This window comes from Cololabis saira, chromosome 12 (assembly GCF_033807715.1).
Source record: "Cololabis saira isolate AMF1-May2022 chromosome 12, fColSai1.1, whole genome shotgun sequence".
In the NCBI taxonomy this organism is placed as follows: Eukaryota; Metazoa; Chordata; class Actinopteri; order Beloniformes; family Belonidae; genus Cololabis; species Cololabis saira.
In genome coordinates, this window is record NC_084598.1 from 5,490,820 (window position 1) to 5,508,810 (window position 17,991).

At 45.7% G+C, this 17,991-nt stretch overlaps 1 protein-coding gene across 4 annotated transcripts in view; it reads right to left on the minus strand.

Annotated features, from left to right (window-relative positions):
• The window catches only part of iqsec2b (IQ motif and Sec7 domain ArfGEF 2b), a 48,307-nt gene extending 33,007 nt beyond the window's left edge, over positions 1-15,300 (minus strand). For all 4 annotated transcript variants that reach the window (XR_009783815.1, XM_061735237.1, XM_061735239.1 and 1 more), the window contains exon 1: positions 13,664-15,300. Coding sequence is in view for 3 of the 4 variants with exons in the window: in XM_061735237.1 (XP_061591221.1) it covers positions 13,664-14,112 (449 nt within the window). In the remaining variant the exon portion in view is untranslated. The remainder of the gene's footprint in view (positions 1-13,663) is intronic.
• Positions 15,301-17,991: the final 2,691 nt, after the last annotated feature.

Genomic DNA, 17,991 nt, shown 5'->3' on the forward strand with positions numbered 1-17,991 from the left:
ATTTTTATAGGCACAGATGCCATACTGCCATATATCCTGACAGAATGCGCCCCGTGTCTTGTTGATTTTCCTTTATTAGGTCTCTGCAACGCAGGGAAATGAACCCGCTGGCCTGTTTAGCTCTGGACGGAGATGTGGGGAGAGAGGCGGAGAGAGCTATTATGTAAGCCGGAGCCAGGCTTGTGCACACTGTGTGGAGTTACACGGCCAAGATTTGTATTTTAGCAGCAGCAACTAATGCCTCCTGTTGGAGTATCCCCGGCGAGGCAACTGTTGACACGCTCATCTACAATCTGATTTCTGATTCATGAGCAGTTAGGTCTCAGTCTCTGAGTGCCACAAAAAAAAAAGGCTAACGCACGATGCCACTTCTCCTCTGCACAAAAACATAAAACACACATACTACCCACACTTTACTCTTAGTTTGCATGAATCCTTTATTCTGTCATTAGCATCCCCACACACAAAAATGAGGCAACGAACAGACAAGGTGGACACATGAGTCAAAGTGTCGTAGGTAAGATGTTATTTGCCAAAACAAAGAGAAGATAGAAAAGGAAAGAAGTGGTAGATTGAGGTGCGCTCCTATTTAAAGGAGTGATTTGAGGAGCTGGAGGCAGAAAGGAGAGTGGGAGGAGGGAGAACTAGTGGGCGGGGCTGAACACAGGGGAGGGCAAAGGTGAAAATAATCAGCTGCAGGTGGCCATGTGATGTGGACTTGACGGTTGCTGATGGATCCAGTGTTTCCTTGAACCTGTGCGGCGGCGTGGGGGTGTGGGTGTGTAGGTGCGTGTCTAAGTATAGACCAGCGAGGAGAGCGGGAGCGAGGCTTGCGTGCAGCAGTTGCAGGGACACGTCCCACTGCACTGTTTGGATACTACAATGCACGTTTCCTGAAGCCTCCCACTGCCAGAGTCACCAGCTCCACCCTGGTGTTTCAGGGGCTGCAGCCTCAGAATTAGCCCTGTGTTGAAAAAATCAATTTTCCGATTCTAAATCGATTCTCATATTAATTCCTAAAAATTGATTCTTATGTCTAAAGATCGATTTTTTTTTTTGATTTAAAAAAAAAAAAATTTCCATCATTTTCACCAGGTGAACTATAATCCCAGTAGTCGGACACACAGTTTGTCATGACACTTCTGAAAAATGCCAGGTGCTTCTTTTTTGCCCCTTAAATGGATATTGAAAGGCCTGTTTGAGTTATTTATTTCTTAGTTATTTCACAATAATTATTGTGAAATTATTATTTAATTTTACAGTCATATAATTCAGGCAACAGCTCAAAAAACATTTTAAATAACACTAAGCCAAATCCATATCGGATCGAATTGAATCATGATAATCGATTCTGAATATTAAGAATCGGAATCGAATCGATTCTTGACATTTGAATCGATACCCAGCCCTACTCAGAATCCGTTCACCCCATCAGGTTCTGTTCCACTATTGTCTATGAAGTAAGAGTGTGGGTGCGCACTGCGTCATCCCACCTCCAGCCTGCGACCCACCTGACTCCGGCTGACAAACAGAGATGTTTGATAACCACACATGCTGCGTCGTAGCCTAAAGTTAAGTCCGTTATTTATACCCCTCCACACCCTCCTCCTCCTCCTCCCGTTCACCAGCTCTTCCACAACCAGCCTCGCTGGTTCTCCACCACGAGTCTCTTGCTGCTTGGCAACAGCGTGCAGCGCCTGTGTGGGTGTGTGGCGTTGAGAGCCAGGCAGAAAAGCACCGGCGACGAGGGGCACAGTTACAATTCAGCCACGCACACCGGGCGCACGCTGCGCTGGAGGGCACATGCGTGCGCACCACAGGGTGGTTTTCGTGTGAGTGCGGTTCACCCAAATAAAAGAACAATTAGACTTCATTTAGATGTAATGTGGGCGGCATAAAGGGAATGAATCAAGAAGATGATATCCCTGCACATCACCGACGGCAAACTTGAAAGACTGAAATAGATCTGGGCCCTAAAGCTGCCTGCCTGAGGAACCACGCCTCAACTCTCCAGCGGGAGAGAGACCCTGTAACCCGCTGCAAACAAACTGTTGCAGCGTTCATCTGTCTTCGGTAGCCGTCATTCAATCCAGCTTCTTTCACCCTGCTCCTGCTCTCACTCCTACCCTCTCTCCACTTCATCTCTCTATTCTGCATTTCTCGCCCACAGAGTTCTTCACAGAGGAGCTCACAGCGTTCCCACGGTAACCAATATCCCTATTCTGCTCGACAGAACGTGTGCAGGAGCGGTTGACGAACATCCCGCCTCAAAAGTGCACTTCACCACACGTGAATGGGAGAGACGATGAATAAAGCAGCGGTGGCGGCGGGGAAAGGGACCAGAACCGGACCCGTGGTCACCGAGAGGCGGGGGTGGGGGGGGACTCTGGCCCCCAGTGGAAGGGGATGGTCTCGTGGGCTTCGTGGTTAAATCCTCAGTTCTGTTTAAGTCCCTGACAACTGGACGGAAGCCCCTGCCCTCCTTGCTAATGACAAAGCAAGACCCCTAATCTGTGCACTAACGCGCCAGGGCTGCTGTTGGGACACGGCTGGGATCCGCGCAAAGCTGTCCTCTAAAACAAAACTAGAGAGGTTGAGAAGGGGGGCCAGAGGAGGAGGAGGGTGTGTCAGGACCAGAATACAGGTGATGGGGAGCAGGAGGGAGGGAGGCCTGATAAAGGGAAAAGTAATATTGCAACCGTCTTGAGACCAGCTTCACAGTTTCCACAGCAACTCTACCGTTTCTCTGGCAGCACTCAAGGAGCATTTCACCTCACAGTGCAAAAGCTTTACATTACAGCTACTCACTAGTGTTTTCATCATTTCAAATGAATAATATGTGCAGATTGATGGAAAGTGTAACTGACTAACTGGTTAAAAGATAAATCCTATTGTGCTTTTTTTGATCTGTGCATATCAAGACTTGTGGTCATTTAAACAACTTCAGACGAAAAACACTTGACATATTATTCACCATGACATTTACTCAACAAAAACTAAGCCAAGCTGCAGAAACTGTATATCAAAAACAACATATGGCCCATTATTAAAAAGCTAATGGAACCAACTTCATTAGAAATAAGTTGAATTAATAATTTCATGTTTGACATTCAGTGAATTTTGGGCATCTATTCCTTACAAAATGGTTTGAATCTTTTTACGTTTGTGGGCATTTAGGTATGCACATCTCTGCTAAGCTCATCACGCCGTTTTAAATGGGCTGTGGTCCGGACATCGACTGGGACGTTGCAACAGCTTGATTCTTGTCGAGTCATTCTGTTGTGGATTTGCTGCTGTGTGTTCGGTGTCGTTATCGTGTCGCATGGCCCGGTTTAAATCAAGCTTTAGCTGTCAGACAGATGACCTCATGTTTGACAAAAGAATAAAGTATAGAGAGTAGGTCATGGTTGACTCTTTGACCACAACAGGCACAGTTTTTGCCAAAATCCCTCAAAACCAAGGTGCTTGACAGCGTGACCAGTGGTTTTGCTGAATTACTGACTGGATTTTATAAAAATTTGTCGATTTGCATCGTGCCAATGAGTTTTTAGTGAGATGGGGGCTTTCTAATGGCAATCCTTCTAAATAAGCCATACCTGTAGAGAGTAGTGCTAAAGGTACCGCCAAGACCGTTTCAAATGTAACCTCCCAACTGAAGTCTGTAGAGTCTGAGATGCAGGTCTTAGGATTTAGCAGTTTCTCTGAGCATTAGAGCCTGACGTTACTGGGGCATCCACTCGCAGGAAGATTTGCACCTATTTTGATGTTTTTCACTGTGGAACGATGGACTGTGAGTTGACTGAAAACTGCCATGTAATCTCTCCCAGACTGATGGGCAGCAGCAATTGCTCCCCTGAGATCACTGCTGATGTCTTTCCTTTCTGGCATCATGTTAAGACACGTGAACGCTGCAGACCAGCAGACTGCTGAAGCTTCAGCTTTTATAGAAGTGGTCACACTTGCTGATCTAGTGTTTTCCACCATACATATTTTGCAGCAGTGACCTACTGCTTCAAGAATCTGATATATGACCCTACTAAAAGTTTTGGTGCAGACTATAAACACACATTTAACATGATTGCTGGCTTTATGCTAAACATCCTGGTTTCCTGTATAGAAGCTGAAGTAATCAAGAAGATGCAACAAGCAAGGACGTAAGAAAAATATCCTGTATGAGAGCATCCAGTTTTCAAACTACAGAGGCCTTGAGCTAAGAGATGAGTAATGTTTCCCAAAAAACACAGTCATGAAAAGTTTACATTTGAGAGGGGGGGCTGCAAGGATCCCAAAGTGTGTGGGTGGAAAGAAAAGGTCTCTGTTCTGAAGTAGCCTGATGACAAAGTTGGATTGCTTGAGTGCCAGCTTCATGTCTGCATGTCTAAGTTTTCAACAAATCCTCTTGTTTTTATCACCAATGACATGTTGAGCCAGGTATCACTGTCATTGCCCAGTAGATGACGAAGTCCCCCAGTAGAACAATGGAGTCCCCAGTTGGAGCACTATCCAGTACCCCTCCCAGGGACTCCAAGAAGGTCGGGTACTCCGCACTGCAGTTCGGCCCGTAGGCACAAACAACAGTGAGAGACCTTTTCCCGACCCGAAGGCGCAGGGAAGCGACCCTCTCGTTCACCGGGGTGAACTCCAACACATGGCGGCTGAGCTGAGGGGCTATAACCAAGCCCACACCAGCCCGCCGCCTCTCACCCTGGGCAACTCCAGAGTAGTGGAGGGTCCAGCCCCTTTCAAGGAGCTGGGTTCCAGAGCCCAAGCTATGTGTGGAGGTGAGCCCGACTATCTCTAGCCAGTATCTCTCAACCTCACGCACAAGCTCCGGCTCCTTCCCCCCAGCGAGGCGACATTCCATGTCCCCACTGTGAGGGTTTTAGTCCAGGGATTGGGTCGACAAGGCCCCGCCACGACTGCTACCCAGACCACATGGCACCAGCCTATCATGGTCCTTCCTGCAGGCGGTGGGCCTACGTGAAGGCAGGCCCACGTCGCCGTTTCAGGCTGAGCCCGGCCGGGTCCCATGGGCAAAGACCCGGCCACCAGGCGCTCGTCTTCAAGCCCCAACCTCAGACAGCAGGGATGAGAATCAGCACCTCCAAAACCAAGGCCATGGTTCTCCACCTGGGGAGAAGTCCTGCCTCAGGTGGAGGAGTTCAAGTATCTCGGGGTCTTGTTCACGAGTGAGGGAACAATGGAGCGTGAGATTGACAGACGGATCGGTGCAGCGTCTGCAGTTATGCGGTCGATGTACCGGACCTTCGTGGTGAAGAAGGAGCTGAGTCGAAATGGCGAAGCTCGCGATTTACCGGTCAATCTACGCACCTACCCTCACCTATGGTCATGAACTTTGGGTAGTGACCGAAAGGACGAGATCGCGGATACAAGCGGCCGAGATGAGTTTCCTCCTCATGGTGACTGGACTCCCTTAAAGATAGGGTGAGGAGTTCGATCACCCGGGAGGAGCTCGGAGTCGAGCCGCTGCTCCTTCACATTGATAGGAGTCAGCTGAGGTGGCTTGGGCATCTATATCGGATCCTCCTGGATGCCTCCCTAGGGAGGAGTTCCAGGCATGTCCCTCCTCCCTCGGGAGGTGTTCCAGGCATGTCCCTCCTCCCTAGGGAGGAGTTCCAGGCATGTCCCTCCGGGAGGAGACCCTGGGGAAGACCCAGGACACGCTGGAGAGACTATTGGCGCTTTTCCACTAGTACCTACTCAGCCCGACTCGCCTCGGTACGGCTCGTCACGCCTCGTCCCGGCTGCACCCGCTTTGTCCTCGTTTGTTTTTCCACAGCCAGGTGAGAAGTGGTCAGGTTGGGGTGAAGCTGCTGTGACGTACTCGATTGCGCAACCCCTTTGTTTGTGTCGGCGCTGATGAGAAATCAGCTGGAGCCGCGAGCGGCTGAGAGTAAAACAGAGCGTTCTGCGATCTGATCGTTCCTTATCGCCCGTCTACATCCCTTTTTTAATTCTCTCCTCAGCCACCAGGTTTATGAACATCTGCACCTCAGAGTTGGATCACCAAACAGACGTTTGCGCTGTATAATAAAATCGCTGCGAGCCGCCAGTCGCTCTCGCGCTGACTCCCGCTTCCTGATTCAAACGTCTGACGGCCCCCCCACCAATCAGTGGAGCGGAGGGTAGTGACGTCAGAAATAGTCCCGGCTCAGCCCGGTTAGAACCTCGGCAGAATGGTTACAGAAAAAGTATCTGCTTGGCACGGCTCCACCCGCCTCGGCCCGTAGTGGAAATGCGCAAGACGGGGGCGTGGCGGGTAGAAGCGAGTAGGTACTAGTGGAAAAGGGCCATATGTCTCTCTGCTGGCCTGGGAACGTCTCGGACTCCCTTCGGAAGAGCTGGAGGAAGAGATGGAGGAAGTGTCTGGGGTGAAGGAAGTCTGGGCATCCCTGTTGAGACTGCTGCCCCCGCAACCCGGTTCCGGATAAGCGGAAGAAAATGGATGGATGGATGGATATGTTGAGCGAAATGCTGTGGCACTGTGGACTAAACACATTCATTTTCTCCTTTGCTGCTGCTGTTACAAGAATACATTTTAATCATCGAGATAATGTAATGGCAATCAAAGAACAGATATTTTCCATGTTTACTGAATCAATTATGTGCATACTGAATGAGTAAATCTCTCCGTATTATATCATGATATTTTAATATTTTTTTCTCGTGAGGGCTTCTAAACTTTCTAAACTACAGGACAGGGGGCGGTTTTGTTTAAAAAAGAAAAGAAAACATTTTCTGCCCATTTACTCACATATGGACACATAAGCCTCCGGGTCACTTGAGCTACCATCCAACAATTACTTTTAAAAGAGTCAAGAGAACACGCACCTCCTCCGTCAAATTATTTTCTGCCACTGCAACTTAAACTCTGGAGGTAACTTTTGCAGATTAAATACTTATTCTTGTTCGCCCACTGCTTAAAAAGAAACACTGGGAGGAACACCGGGATGATCGATTACAACGGATTTGGTTAGCAGCACCTGTTCACTAATTTAATGTTCAACAAGTGATGGCAAATCTTTAAGAAAAAGGATATACAAGGTATTTCCACGTGATCAAACCACTAGTCCACATGTTAACAGTTCCTACAATGACCACTGGAGGCTGGCTCCAAAAGCAAGTTATCAGTAATAACCCTCATGTTAAACTTCCAACTTTACAGTGTATTTACAGCCTGGAACAAAGAAAGGGTTTGGAAATAACCCAGATCTTAATATTTTTTTCAATGATGTCTCACCCCTTGAGCAGGTGACCACATTCAAACACCTCGGCCTCTGGATCGACCCATTATTTTCTTTTAAACATCATATTGAGTCCATCACAACCAAGTTACATCGCAACCTAGGCATCCTTTACTGTTCAATAAACTGTTTTACTCTACCAACAAGGAAAAGAATTGTCACGCAACTATTATTACCCATCTTAGATTATGCTGAAGTTGTTTACCAGAACACCTATGAATCCTATTCAACCTCTCAATGTCATTTACAACAGTCTCTGTAGATTTGTCTTAAGGTGCCCATACCAAACTCACCACTGCTCCATGTATCAATCATTAAACTGGTTTCCCCTCAGCTCAAGAAGACAATACCACTGGGTCCAACTCATATTCAAATGTATCCACTTTAGTTATACATCTTACTTAAAACAATATCTGATTCCATATACATCCTCATATTCTCTCAGAAACACTCAGCAGCCCTTCTTTTTCGTTCCTTTAACCTTTAAAGAAATTGGCAGACGTGCTTTTAAGTTTAAAGCCCCATCAGACTGGAACAACTTACCCATTAATATAAGAAAACTTAATTCATTACATCTATTTAAAGCGACACTACGTAACTTTTCCACCTTAATATCATATTTCCAGAGTCATTGTGATGGTACATCAACTTCCAACAGGTTTAATGAACCTCTGTCATGGTCTGAGGGGTCTGTATCACCTTCACTGGCACTATGTAACTTTGAGGAGCATGGTAGGAACCCTGCCACACTAAAAAACTACACATTTTTACGGCTTTGACTGCTTTACGGCATACTTCACTTCCCCCTTCTTCCCGATTCGTAGTCGAGACGAAAATGGGCGTGGCGTGAAGCGCAGCTCTGCAGAAGCTGGTAACCAGTTGCTGCGTTGTGGCTGCAGCAGCTCCACACACAACAGACGTGGGGAAAAGATCGCTAATGGTTTAACTTTTCACCGCTTTCCTGCTCAGAGGCAGAACCACGGAGGCCGGCCAATTATCTGAGATAATAAATTAAAAGAGTAAAAGAGTCGTCGGCTCGGTTGGATCGCGGCTGTAACGAGTCCGACCAAACATAACGTTCCTCAGTAAACAAACAAACACGCACACAGACGGGCGTCGGATCAAAACACGGGTTTATTAAACCACAAACAAACACTCACAGACCGGGGCGGATCATTCAAACGGGTTTTATTCCCCACTTTTCCAGCTAAACGCAGTTGTTGGCCAGCTCTCTGCGGTGCGATTAATTTTGTTGAGGAAAAAATATTAACTATTTGATTTGTAGCTGCAGAGGAAAAAAATAATCTCACGAGGAAAAAAAAATATTGCTCACGCCTCGGAGCCTCTTCAAAGCAGTCAAAAGAAAAGAAAAGTAAGAGTAATACAAAACATGTACTGTATGTTATACTATTATACTAATTTATTGAAACACATGGCGAGTCAAACATTTACCAAAGCAGCTGCCAAACACTCCTAAACAAGGTAGCCGAAGACGGTGGTTCTGCAGAACTGCGGCAGTAAATCCTTCTAAAGAGTGGCGCTCAGACGAGGAGCTCCATTCTTTAGTAGGGATTTCATATGGATCCAGACCGTTAATAATCATTATTTTCTCCATATACTGCTCCCTGGCTTCCTTGTTTAAGGTATCTCGGTAAATTCCAGTTCCTTTCCAGCAGTTTAACATCTTTTTGTTTGCGTTCCGTCTGTTCACTTGGTGAAACAGAAAAGCGTCCCGTCTTCTCTCAAAACAAATGCACGCGACGGGACAGGAATTTTCCGGCAGCCCGCGCTGGTGCTCATGGGAAACGTAGTGTTCTTTCTGGTAAAGCACTACCACTTTTGTCCAAAAGATGCCGCCAAACTCAGAAAAGCTGAAAGTTACGTTGTGCTGCTTTAAAAACTCACTATATTCCAACCTCAATAAACCATGTTGTTGCCTCTAGTGGTATTGCCCTCTCATTTTATTCTTATTTATTTATATTATATACAATGTATCTATTTCTTCATATACTGTATCATAATGATGATGATAATGACTATTATTAATATTAATATTGTTGTTCTTGTTGCTATTACTGCATTATATGCAGTGTTTACCTGTGTTCTTCAGGTGTGTAGGTCTTAGGGACTGTTGTGTGGGCGGGTTTGTGTGTGAGAGCCTTATGTATGTATTATGTATGTTGTATGTAACTGTTTTGTACTGTGTTGTATGTTTTTTGTTGGACCCCCTCGAAAACGAGATGATACATCTCAAGGGGCTATCCATTAATACATTTACAAGAAAGGGTTTTGGTTTCCATGCCTAGCCTTCACGTCCATGACAAATGTGCTGGAAGTGAATTTGTATTATTATTTCATCAGATGAAATCATATAAAGCCACAAATATATGCGAAAAATAAGGGCATGAGTGACACCTACATTGTGGTCAATGGTGTAAAACAGTCAGCTGACATCACTTTAGCTACTTTTTTGCCGAATGTGGCAAGCGAGTTGTGACTTATTTTAAAGATAAAATGGGTAGAGGGCATGGACTGCTGATCGGCTGCATCTTGGCTCTGGTGATCCTAGTTCCGACACCCGAAATGAGGGTGGATGGACAGATTGGATCAGAATGAATGTCAGTCGGGAGTAGGCTCTTGTCACAACGGCATCTAACGTACGTCCAAGAAATAGCTCTCCAATCAGCTCTTCAGAACCGTGTGGGTGATGTCACCAAGAGTTTGTCCAGGTCTTTATACAGTCATAACACACAGATTTACTTGCCATGATTCTTCCTGGCATGATCACGCTTCTCATTCTACCAATGCTGGCGCTTACTTCTGAGAGGAATCGTGAGTGTTGGATATCTACATTTCCACCAATGTTTAGCCCAGGCTGACCAAACCTGAGATTCAGGTGATTTTTTCCTTTCACCATTATGCTCCCGTCAGAGGCAGCTTTCTCTTGTTATGATACAAACACCAGCTCTTTATGAACTCACAAATGTCACTGCTAAAATCTGATCTAGTTCAGAGAGATATTTCAGCTCAAGGTGGCCTTTAGTTTTCTTTCCTGTATCTTGAAGGTATAAAAAAAAGGCTGTTGTGGTAAAGGGTCCCAATAAAGTCTGTTTTGTTTTGTATTTTGAGTCGTGGGGTGAGTCGTTTATTTTTTACCTAAAACTACAGTTTTACTGCTTCGCTCTGCTGCAACATGATCATGATGATGATTCTTTGCAGTTGAGATGAAATGCAGGTGCTTTTTGTTTCTTGGGTGGAGATTTAAAACATATCTTCATGGGTCCAGAGTAGTGGACGGCTAAATATAAATGAACACAAGTATATATGTTTTTCTTTGCACACACAGCATGAAGCCATGAACATTCACATCACTAGAAGGCAAAAAGCACCACCCACATACAGTTGCCTCCCACACACACACACACACACAAACACACACACGTATCCATCATTTAAATTTACGTCAGGCTCAAATGCATCACTGCCATCATTAGTGCCATTGTGGTATTTTAATTCAAACATTGTGAAACCCACATGGATCCTGAGAAATGAGCAGCTGCAGCTGAAACGGATTTCTTCTAGAAAGTCACAGCGAATCCGGAGAAGGCAGATTGCCCCCCCCCCACCATTACACCACATAATGTGGCATGATTGGAGCAGGTCAGAACAGGCTCAGCTGAGCTTACCCACACATTTGCCCGGGGGGCCCCCTTCCCGTCTCCGAGGTTCATCTCAGCTATCCGGGTTACAATAGGTTGTTACAGGTCCAAAAGGCCCAAATCAGAATATATTATCAGCTCCTAATTTGCGCCAGGAAAGGAATATTCAGTGGGCAACAAAAGCTCATGCTTGGGTTAACTACGGGGTGAAAAGCGGGCGAGCTCGGAGGGGAAGAGAAAGACAAGAGCAGGAAAGTAATTTCTGCAGCTTCTCTGAGTCATATCTGCAGCAGTGGGAAACAGAGAGAAAGAGAGGGGGAGCGAGTGAGTGTACATACGTGGGTATGTGAGAGGAAGAGCGTGAGAGATAGCAGGGGTGGAGTGGGGGGGGTATAAAGGAGATGGGGTTCTGCATGGCAGAGCTACACAAAATTAGCTAAATTGAGCTGCTTCTGAAACAAAAAAGGTCCATTACGGCTCTCCAAATTCCCGAACTAAAGCCCATTTGTGCAGGAGTGGAGCCCTGAGTGGAGCGGAGAGACGAGTGGAAACACGAGCACCTCCCCATTGTGACACTCAGCGGAGGAAGACAGCACAGCGCCTTCTTATTTCTTTTTTCCCTCCATTATGTAATGACTTCTTTGAGTATCATCTCTTGTGCGGCTGCTGTCGGGACTTCCAGCTGCCCTTGCCTTTCATCTCCAGAGCTGTTCGGGTGCAGCAACATGTACGGCCCATAATGACGGGTCCAATCTGTGGCCCGTGCAACTGTCACCCCATCCCAGCAGGGTCAGTACAGGTCGGGCCGGTGGGAACTCCAGCAACGCTGGGACAGACACTCGTCCAAGGATCACGCTCATCATCCTGTGGTCACACCCATGACTCCCCCGTGCCCTGGGGGTGCCAGCCTCCCTGCCTCTTTCACACATATCTGACTCACAGAAACACAACGTTACATAAATAGCACACACACTACTCCCAACGCACGCACGCACTCAAAATGTTTGACTTTGCATGACTTTTCTTGACATCACAAAGAAGAAACATCTGCTGCGCCCCCAGCGAGCTCCGGCGATGCCCTCCACCCCGCTGCTTCTTGGAGGAGGGGCTTGACATCAACCACCCCCCCCACCAGCCCCGAGGCCTCCAGCTCATATTGTTTGGACGGCCATTAACGGGGCAGCGTTCGGGACGGCTGCTCGTGGCGCATCGCCGGGATAAAGAGGAGGATGCCACATTGTTCTGAGGGTTTTCCGACATGCGTGACTAAGAAAATGGAGCCGTTTCTTTCAGTCTGGAGTCCAAACTGAGCCACGGAGCAGAGATGACAACTCCTGCTGGAGGAACTAAAAGTGATTAGCCAAAAAAAGAAAAGCGGAAAAAGGCCAGATCCCCTCTCCTCCCCTCTCCTCTCCTCCCGTCTCTGCCTCCCTCGCTCCCGTACCCTGTTGACAGATGGCAAAGCAGTGTGTGTGTTCCACCTTTTCTCTTTTAGACTGAGGCGTGCTGAGTGAGGTCGCAGAGTCACTTCTCTACCCCTGTCATCTCTTTCTCCCTCCATCCCTCTTCTGTCACACCATCTTTCACTCTTTTTCCTTTTAACCTGATTTAAACCATATTTGGAGAGATGTGAGCAGCAACAATCCAAGGACGTGTGGTTCGCATCAGATCCATGATTAGAGGAGAACATACCGTCACTGACCAACAGAGCAGGATTGGTTTAGGGTCGCTGCCCGACAGGGACAACATGGTTCTAGTGGGCAACTCCTCATTAAACTTATGATTCGGTTGTCAGAGCGGAGATCCAAAGTCAGCCACAGCTGCGATGAGTATTTAACAAAAGGAGGGACAGCGAGATCTACATTTGCTTTTCAGCAGCAGTGCATCAAACACCCACATAAATAACTAATATATGCTTCTGTGTAATGACTAAGTCCTCTCCGGGGACGGGGAGCTGGAGCCGGAGAGGACGGCGGCTGAGAGAAGACGGCTCCAGAGCGATGAGGGATTTGGGTGAACCTGAATCAATAAAGAGGATTGGGGCCATAAGAAAACAGATACTGAGCTGAATCCAGCGAGACTGTGCACCAAAAAAAAAACAAAAAAAAAAACATGTATATCTAAAAAGACTGCAAGTTTATTTCACTGTGTACTTTCTTCAGAACAAGTTGCTGCCAACTCGCAAGGCTCAACGCTGCAACAACGGTTCGATCTGCGTGTGCGTGGAGAGATGCTCTAGCCTTCAGATGAGCGTTGAGATGAGGGAGGGGAGGAATCAGGGGATCACCAAGACCAATCAGTCCAGAGTTTAGTGGAAAATAAAGGGTCGTTTTGATAAATAATGGGTGGATTTTCATAAAAGGGACCTCAAATAATGAGAAGTCTTTCCTTTTCATTGTACTACTACTCCCACCTACACACCGCACATGTTGGACAGAGATCATTACACTAATCAAACTCTCTCGAGCAAATGAGCTCCTTGAGCACTTATCGCTTTAGCCGTAATTCTCCAGCACTCTGAAAATGTTTTTATGGAGATGTATTGAAATATCCCATTTAGCTTTGGTCCAATTACTGTGGGGATGATCTCTGCAGAATAAAAGCCTGCTACTCGTCGCTGTGGTCGGCCCTACAGGCCGCAGGGAACGGGTCGGGGGTCACCAACCCTCGCTGCGGGACAACAGGAAGACACTTATCAATGACGGCGCCAGCAGGAGCCGCTGTGCTGAGTGAACTTACTTTCTGCGTAAGCTGGAGCTGGCGTTGGTGTCGGTGCTGTCGGTGCGTTCCAGCCGCTCTCCAGCCGTGGAGGAGCTGCGGGAGAGGCCCCGGGTCAGCCTGGTGTGGGTCCTCCTCTCCCTGCCGGGCCCCGGGGCCGTGGCCGACCCGGGGGCCGCCTGAGTCGTGGAGGTGCTACCATTCCCACCGCCGCCGCCGCCATCAGCCGCCCCGCCGACGTGGTGTAAGGGCAGGGACAGGGGCTGGCTGTGGTTGTGGTTCTGCTCCGGGGGGTCCGGCCGCTCCTGCCTCAGGTCCTGGTTCTCCTGGCTGACCTTGTCCAGCTGGCCCTCCAGCTCCTCGATGCGCCGCCGCTGCGTCTCCAGGAGCTTGGCCTGACTCTCGATGATGTTGTTGAGCTCCAGGAGGTACTCGACCGCCCGGTTGGGGCTCTCCGGACTGGTCTCCATGACGGGAGCCTCCCCACCGGGGTGGGACCACGGCCGGCCACGGGTCCGAGATCCACCCCCCCCACCAGCCCTGATGAGTTGGGGGGGAGGGAGGGACCGAGCAAGGCTCTGGTGAGGATGGACTATCGGCTTGGTTTACTCAGAAACAGGAAGTCACAGAGGTGAAGAGACCGAGGAGTTCAAAGTGACTACATCACCCCCCGAGGATGAGGGCAGGAATGAGCATTAGAACATGTTAGTAGCCGTTAAAAGTGATGCAAAGCCATGGAAACAGTTTAAAGCTCAGAAAGAAACTTCCAACACTGTTGACTGTCTGATATCGTGAAGTCACAGTCCTTCTGATATCTCGCAGCAGCTCAAGCCTTTGGGGAATCATGATTAACATTTTATTGAGCAAGATGTTAAAAAGAAAAAAAACAAAGAGATTTGCAAAAGGAGATCATGCAAGAGGGAAGGACTGTCTCATTAAGTGTTTTCAATAATCTATGACTAAGATCTCTTGCCTTGATGCCTCTCTAAGAGGAACAGGGAGGCAGCGTTGTCCACCAGCGATACATCCTGCTATGGACGTTGTTGCATGAAGAGCTTTAACTTCATTGTAAATCAATTTTAAAAAAGCAGTCTAAAGGGGGGGTGGGTGGAGGGGGGTGATGGGGTGATGCCAGTTATGATTTACCACTTATTATCAGGCGCTGTCTGTCAATTATTACATAAGAGAAGATTGTGCTCCCTCCCACGTCGAAGGTCCTGCTGTCCGTCAGCTCTCAGCCCATGGCGCGTCTTCAGCGCGCGGAAAGTGCGCACAAGTTACACCACAAAGTTCATTTCTGGACCCCAGAATCCCGCCCTGGGCTCGGCCAGAGCCGCATCACCGGGGGTTTGAAAATTCAGCTCCCAAACTGTGCGTCTCTGGGCCTTTTCATGTGAGAATCACGCAGAGTTTTCCTCCAGCTCCCGCGTCCAGAGAGGCGGAGGGAGTTGGTGCGTCTCGGCGGCTCCAACTATCCAGGAGGGTTTCACAGCCAGGGTCCGGGCTTCAAGCTGCACTGTGATGGTATGTCCTCGGACACGGAGATAAAGTGGTCTCCGGGTCTCGGTGTGGGCTCGTTTCCCCGCACACAGCAGCTGGAGAGCGGGTAGCAGCTGGAGTGAGCGGAGCAGCTGATTTCAGGTTCCAAGGCTCCTCGGTCTGAGCTGCAGCGGCGCGTGTGTGCGGCTCCTCCGGAGCGCGTTCCAGCCACTCAGCGGCAACACCCAGCCACTTCCGGGAGGAACCTTCACAATAAAATGCTGAAGTCGCGTGCATTTGATTTGATTTTTATTTTTTACATGTAAAAGACAACAATTAAAAGCGAAGATAAGAAAAGAAAAGAAAACAAACAAACAAATAATTTCATCCTTTAACACTTAATATCTTAATTTACATGTGAAAAAGGAGTAGGAAGAAGTGTAAACTTATTTAATCCTACCCCCATTCACTAGTCATTTATTAACAAGTATTTATATTAACTAACTATACTATAATTATACACACGCTGTACTCACACACTTACCTTTACATACATACACACACATATTTGAATATTTCTATATATTTGTACACACATGCCCATATAAATATTTATATAAATATACTTATTTACACCATACTATCTCTATATTAACTCCATCTCTATGCTCTATATCTATATATATATATCTATATCTATATACACACATATGCACATACATATTCACACACACACACACACACACACACACACACACACACACACACACACACACACACACACACACACACACACACACACACACACACACACACACACATTGACACACACCCATTGCTGTACATGAATATAAACAAATCTACCCATTCACCCAATAGTGTTATATGCAGGCCCCTAAACCCCGCTAAACCCCTAAACCCTGCTAAACCCCTAAACCCCGCTAAACCCCTAAACCCTGCTAAACCCCTAAACCCTGCTAAACCCCTAAACCCTGCTAAACCCTATTTGGTAACGAGCAACTGATTGATTTGCAATAGAAAACATGCTGCCCATACAAATAATGAAGACTCCAAGAGTCAAAATAATTGATTATTTAAAGAGCCCCATGTAAAAATAAATATGAATTTACTTCTTTTTTTTTTGTTACAATAAACCCCAGTAATAAAATGTTAACACAATAGGACAGGTAAAGAAAGAGACAACATAACTGTCAGAAACACATTTCAGAAAACTCTTGCATTTCAAAAAAGCAGAACAGCAAGTATCTGAAAGAAAGAAAAGTTTCAAATTATTTCTTGTGAATCATTGTTGGGTTCTTTTATCATGTTTGTGAGATGTGCTTTTGTTTTGTTGGCAAATATTATAAATATCAAATATTATAATGTTTATACTTCAGTGCTGAGTTTCTGATATACTGCTATTACTTTAATTTCTCACCCTCTAGGCTACTGCTGATTCCTGATTTTATTTATTGCATTTATATTATTGTCCTTTTTTCTCTTTTAAACAATGTTGTGTGCACTGTAAAGGTGACCGTGAGTGTCCTGAAAGGAACCTTAAATACATTAAATGTATTATTATTATTATTATTATTATTATTATTATTATTATTATTATTAATATTAATATTATTATTATTATTATTATTATTATTATTATTATTATTATTATTATTATTATTATTATTATTATTATTATTATTATTATTATTATTATTATTATTATTATTTCTGGGCAGTGCTTTCTGCATCCTCTTTAAGGTTTTTGCATTTCTCATTGTATGTGACATGTCAGTGCCATTTTCTGCATCAAATTGGCCTTTTCTAGTGCACACCACTGACCAAGAGAGCTGTTTAAAAGCTTACATTTTGAGATAATGAAATTCATCCATCAATTATCTATACCTGCTTATTCCTATTCAGGGCCATGCAGATCTGCTGGAGCCTGTCTCGGCTGTATTCAGGGAAAAGGCAGGGGTACATCCCGGGTAAGTCACCTGTCCATCACAGGGCCACATATAGGTAAACAATGACACACATTCACATTAAACTCACTCATATGGCACACAAGGACCATATTGTTCCTGTTTTACTGTGAGTAATTGACAAATGTTTTACACTGCCTTGTCTACAGCAATGTCCATGAAGCACTTTATATGAACATAATAATAATGACAATATTAATAAAGCATTTGAATTTTCTGCATTGCCAAAACAGAATGGTCTCATCCTATCACATGATAATTTTATCAGTCTCTTATCTTATCTAACATTTTGTCTTTTTTGTTGTATATTGGTGGTAAGAAATCCACAGTTTTAATTGCAAATATCTAATGAATGCGCCAAACCAAAGCAGAGGTGTCAAGTAACGAAGTACAAATACTTGGTTATCTATACTTCACTGGAGTAATTATTTTTCGGATGACTTTTTATTTTTACTCCTTACATTTTCACGCAATTATCTGTACTTTTTACTCCTTACATTTTAAAAACAAACTCGTTACTCTATTTCATTTCGGCCTTTAAAAAAAACTATCCAGTTAAATTGCTCCATCCGGATAGAATGAATTTGGTTGTGGTTGTTTCAGATGTTCTTGTCCAGTTTTGTTCTTACATCCGTTCCCTCAGATTCCTGCAACTAAACTTGGATGTACATTCCAATAAAGGTTAGGATAAATGATAACGTGCCTCTGAAGTTTGACTTTTTGCACCATTACAATACTTATAGGACACTAGTCATCATATCTGCTGCTCTCTGAAACACATGTTAATGCTCAATAGTACACATATATGGTTCTTTAATATATTTGCATTATACTAAGATGCATTTATTTTCAATGGCTTTTGTCCTTAATGGCTTTTTCCCCCTT